Source organism: Diuraphis noxia, unplaced genomic scaffold (assembly GCF_037042655.1).
Source record: "Diuraphis noxia isolate RWA-SAM2 unplaced genomic scaffold, SU_Dnox_SAM2 contig0001, whole genome shotgun sequence".
In the NCBI taxonomy this organism is placed as follows: domain Eukaryota; kingdom Metazoa; phylum Arthropoda; class Insecta; order Hemiptera; family Aphididae; genus Diuraphis; species Diuraphis noxia.
The window spans coordinates 22,880,001-22,885,818 of record NW_028301711.1 but is presented as its reverse complement, the minus strand read 5'-3'; the positions used below and the strand labels follow the sequence as shown (position 1 = coordinate 22,885,818).

The window sequence follows — 5,818 nt, the reverse complement described above, 5'->3', positions numbered from 1 at the left end:
ACGAATGTTTGTTGAAAAAAATAAGTCATATTACAGGGTAGTTTCGTTCACCTCTAGAAACTAGGTCATGTAAATAAATAAACTGATAGAGACAACCTCTTTAATGAGCTTCCTAAACAAATAAATCATGAAATGAACATTATAATAAGGAGGTGACTACCTAATTGAAATATTTTATATTACCTATAACAGTATCTAAGATTAATATTAATTCTATTTTTTTATAAATAGGTAGTGAATGATAACAAAAATTCTTACATTTTTCAACATTTATTAGTTATAACTTATAAGTATTATGTTTACGTCTCTGATTGTTATTTAAAAATAACCGAGGTACCTAATATAATATAATGGTATAGGTACCTACTATAGGTATATTAAAATATTGGAGAGTTAAGAAATCGTAGTTACTATGCTAATTTTCTAATTTATTATGAATTAGAGTGGAATGCAAAATTTCAAAATAATTAACCCACCCAAAACCCAACCAAGTTCCCAAGTTCACAACCATATAATTAAAGTAGGTAGCTTACACTTTTGGTAAAATAATCAGAGATATTTATACAAATATACAATATATACAAATTAGGTAGTATCGTTCAATCATAGTGTTAAGTCACATTTTAATAACTAATTAATTGTAATGGTCAATTTTTCTTTAACAAAAACTGAAATGAGGAAGTACCATTTAGCCATATATTAGGTACTGCATATACATAACGCAAAAATATTAATAATATTTTAATTTCTGAGTGGAGATGTATGTATTGGTTTTACAATGATGAAATGTGTGTGTTTTTTTTTAATTTTGTCATTACCTTTTGTCTATATTATGTATTAAGGGGCCTACTGGTGTGTCTTTATTATTTTATTAAGGGGTAATATTTAGGAAATATGCAATTTCATTGCCGTCGACCATGGCATTTATGCTAGTCGTTAATGATGACTAGTGCTGGTATCCTTGTAATATGCGGCTATCGGACTATACTCTCATGCACTGCACGCCTACACATGTTAACGGCACCACCGATCAAAAATGAAAAGCGTATACATTTTCGCTCAAAGCACGCCTTACATCAATATACTATAGCGGACTTCGGAGTGTTATAGTTATATAAGTAATCATTAATCAGTAAAATTTTATTAAAATATTAAAATATCTACGATCAACTATTTGTTTTCAAAATTCTAAAACAGAAAGAAAGTACGTTTTCACTCTGAATTTAATATCAGTATTTTTCTTATGATGCCACATGATCCGCATGTGTTGTTTCCGTCTTACAAACGTATAGGTACAACGTATCAAAAATTGTTTTGAGCGGATCAGCTTTACTCAGAGCATTTACTCCCTCTGTATTTATTCGCAGAATTAACGAAATTCCACGACGCATAGGGAAGAACTTTGCCTGTGTCATAGCGATTTAATTTTTTTGACAGTACTAACCAATCATTTTAAATAATTCATTTTTTTTTTTTTTTAACGGCTAAGGGGATGTCACTCTGCTGTACAGTAGTTTACAAGTGGGTTACTGTAATGGGTGATATTAAATTTGAATTCAATAATATAATATCATTGTATAGGTACGAAAAACGATTCTAATCGGAGACGGTTTGTCAGTCTAGGATATTTTATACTATATTAATTATAATGTTATTTTTTCTAAAAAAAAAAAAACCTATAAAATAAATTTCAAATTAATCAAATCAGATTCATTATGAACCCGACTCACTCAGTCATTAACGACATTAAATATTAAAATATAAAGTTTAATGTAGAAATTTTAAGTAGCCATGAAAAATATTTTTAAATTACAACAGTATAATTAAAATTGTCATTCTTGATTATTTAGTATATAATTTCATCCAAATTTGAACTTAAAATAACTATAATCTGTGTTTGTATAGTTCTTAGATTTATTTTTTGCAGCAGAATTCATTACTTACATGGAACCTTGTATTAAATTTCCAATCCTTAGCTATACAATGTAAATGTTTTATACATTTTTAACAACTAAAAAATTAGTTAATTTTCAATTAAATACATTTTGTCAAATTTGAACTTTCAATGGTTATAAAAACGTGACTATGTATTTTTAATATTTTCCAACTGCTATTATTTAAACTTATGGGAAACCTTGTGTTAAATTTTCAAATTTTTTGACTCAACGAATAAAATTTTATTGACATTAACAGAATAAAAAAATAACAAAAACGAAAAATTTCAAATGTCTATATATACCTAACTTAAAAATTGTTGAAATATTTTCAAAATATTTGAAAATATAGAAATTTATAAAATAAACATATAGTGTAAATTTAAAGTCTACAATTATTCGATTTTGAATAACATAAAAATAAAAATATCGGTATACCAGAAATTGAGTGAATACTGAATATCCAATGCTGAAATTCAAATGCTCATAAAAATTTAATTTGATTTTTTGATATACATTTTTAATTTGATAAAAATAGACAAACTCGTGAAGAATTTTATATTGAATTTTCAAATCTTAGATATAATAAGATACATTTTTATGAATTCCTAACTTAAAATAAACTGCAAATTTTCTCGATTTTTACGTATTTTTTCAAAATTCAAATTTTAAATGCGATAAAAAAAATTATTACCATGTATTTTTAAATTTTTTTAACTATCATTAAGATATATCAACAGCCTTCTATTAAACTTTGAAGCTTTTTTTCAACGAACAAAATTTTATATACTGCTATATTATAGCTAGACACTCTACTCACAATAACTCATGGAAAATAAACTATTATTAAATATTAATTATATTAATTGATAAATAATTATCATCAGTATATTTTATATCAAAAAAAATCTTATATTTTAGACTTCAAACACTAATGAGTACTTAATGAAGTATTAGCATTTTGTTTTGCATTGGCTTTTATATTTTTGCATTTTTTATTAAAAATATTCAAGTTGCCGCTATCGGAGAATAATAAGAATTGCAAAGAGATCAATAGATACGGTCAATTTGATCAAGTTAATGACATAAAATGTTAAATCTTGGTGGAGAAATATTTTCTAATACTTATAGTTTTAAATCAATAAAAAAAAATATATAAAAGTGGGTGACAAAAAAAATTATTTTCGTAGGTAAAATTTGTGAATTTGTTAATATATTCCGTACACGGTTGTCCTCGTACATTTTTATAGGGGGAGGGGGCAAAATTAATTTAAAAAATAAATGAAGATTTTTTTTTAAATTTAGTGCTTACATTTTAAAAGTAATCTATGTTTACTAAATTGGCGTGTTATTATACAGTTAATGCTTTGGAAAAACAAATTTAAAATTCTATGGGGGGCAAGTGCATCGTCTTAACACTCCATAATTTCAATACAAAGTCACCCACTTGAGATATGTAGTATTATCTTAAAGACTTAAATCGTGATGACGTGATCACATCAAATAGGACGAATTTTGTGCCATTTTTTTTCAAATCTGTCTTCTATACTATAACTCCCATTTTTTGTTTTGATTTATTTATAATAAAATCGATTTACTTTCGATATTTTTGTATGATATTCAATAGAATGTTAGAACCTGTATTTCGGATTCTTGTTTTGACCATTATTTTGATTTAATTTTTTGTTGCCATATATTTGTGTCTTGTGTGCGTGTTGCGGACGATAATAATATCTATTAATGTATTGATATCCGTTCTGTTACGACTTAAATACTTAATTAAATATTATTTAAATCAAATTCATTGTTACTTATTCACGGCAGTCGACAGATGTTTGATTTGTTCTATGAACTGTATGTCTGTAGTCTGTACTTTAGTAGTGGTGTCGTCGTATTATACTATTAGTAGTAGATACATGAAAAACTCTCACGAATCGTAGAGTAGTCTGATTTGATTACTTTTTCATCGTTCAAATTCGGATCACTCTGATAATAATTATTGTTAATTTGTAGTTAGTACTTAGGTAGGTACCTACTATAAGGTGTCCAAACAAATTAGATTTGTATAATTATGAAAACTATTACTGAAGTATAGCCACTATAGGTACCTACCGCCAATGCATAATATGGCATAGCTTCAATTTTCTGTAATCATTTATCGTTTTTCTTTTTAAATATTAATGAAGTTAATGTGTACCTAAACTTGTGGATTTAAAAATTAATATGGGTAATAAATAATAATAAAAGTCACTCAGCTGATTATAAATTACCATTATTTTAATTCTTAAATTTACCCATACTTACACACTAGTAGTCTCGTATGGTGTTTAATATAAAAATATTACTGAAAATGTTTTAAACTTCTAACTCAGTAGTTGAGCACTTGTGCGCTATGCATATATATTTATAATTTTGAACTATTAAGACTCTTATTTAGAGGTCTTAGGTGTTTAAATATGATTATTGGAAGAAAATACTATTGGACATACTGGCGTATTCTTTCGTTTATGCTATTGATTGTGGGGAGTACACAATAACAACAACTGTTGTTGGTATCGCGCCATGATTATCATCATGGTTGTTGATAAGTTATCATAAATTGTTTTCGACCAAAAATGTCATCCTACTATCGGCGCCCTAGCCTCTAGGCCTTAGAAACACAAACAAAAGTTAATAGTACTGAATAGTACTAATGGTAATTGGTAGTAAAATTAAAAATAATACAAATTGTTATTAACTCAGCATTATTAATAATTACGTAACGTTATGTCAAAGGTTCCTCGTAGCTGATCGATTTTCGTTAGTTTGAAGCCATGCCCAGAGCAACGTTAATGAATTATAGGCGATTAGCTTATACAAATGTGTATTCAAAAAACAGGTAAAACGTTTTTTTTATCATTGCAAAATATAAGAACTTCTTATACGTTTAAAATATTTCTATAGTGTATTTTTCATATCAATTTTTAAATAATATTCATAAAATTAGAAAAAAAACAAATTGAGTGTTAAAATAACATTATAAAAATATTTTGACCTTGATAGATATATGTATTATAATTATTTTTTTTAATCATTAGTTATAAGTTAAAATTAGGTTTTTTTCACCTACTCAATTTTAGTGACACATAGTTCGAGGTCATGTGCTATAAAAAACATGAAGTCTAGTTAAATTTTACAATTTCACAATTGAATAAAAAGATAACTATTAAGTAGGTAATTTGTATCACTCATCAATTTTTATCTTACCGTTCTTCTATAAATATAATGCATATTATAGGTACCTTATTCTAAAATCCAAAATAAAATTTCTTAAATTATTAAAGGTGTATTTTTACTAGACACAGTCTATTGTGTAGATCTAATAGTATTCAATCAAAGTAGGTATTTGAAAACAAAAATTAATTAAACATTTGATTGATTAAGTATTTTAATGTATTTCAATAATAGTTGTATAATAGACCAGATCCTAGGTGTAATTTATAATTTAATATTTAACATCTATTAGATAAATTAATTATTTTAGGTGTATTTACTAATAAAAGTTTAGGAAAATATTGAATTCATAGATATCTATTAACTTTAACTTTAAATCAACCTTTACTTATTTTATCATAATATCCTTAAATAATGAAAACCACACTTTTATAATAGTAATTTTAAAATAATTAATTAATAAAGGTTATAATACTACATGATATGCACATATTCAGGCCCATATAGAACAATAACATACTTATATAATATATATATACATACAAGTATCTATTACATAGCAAGGAAAAAAATTTGTAGGTGACAAATAGCTAAATATTTTTACAGTAGTAAAATTTTTTTTGTGCTAATCAAAAATCCTGTTTAATATGCATACATTTTTATAATGAAAG

The 5,818-nt window shown here is 25.6% G+C and overlaps 1 protein-coding gene across 2 annotated transcripts in view; it reads left to right on the top strand.

Moving 5' to 3' along the window:
* Positions 1–4,523: 4,523 nt before the first annotated feature.
* Positions 4,524–5,818, top strand: part of LOC107165028 (coenzyme Q-binding protein COQ10 homolog A, mitochondrial) — a 3,306-nt gene continuing 2,011 nt past the window's right edge. Inside the window, exons 1-2 of one of the 2 annotated variants that reach the window (XM_089217107.1) lie at positions 4,524–4,629; positions 4,710–4,812. In XM_089217107.1, coding sequence (XP_089073233.1) covers positions 4,748–4,812 — 65 coding nt within the window. In that variant the 5' untranslated portion in view covers positions 4,524–4,629; positions 4,710–4,747. Of the gene's footprint in view, positions 4,637–4,709; positions 4,813–5,818 lie in introns of both variants that reach the window. The other variant, XM_089217108.1, reaches the window with a different exon arrangement.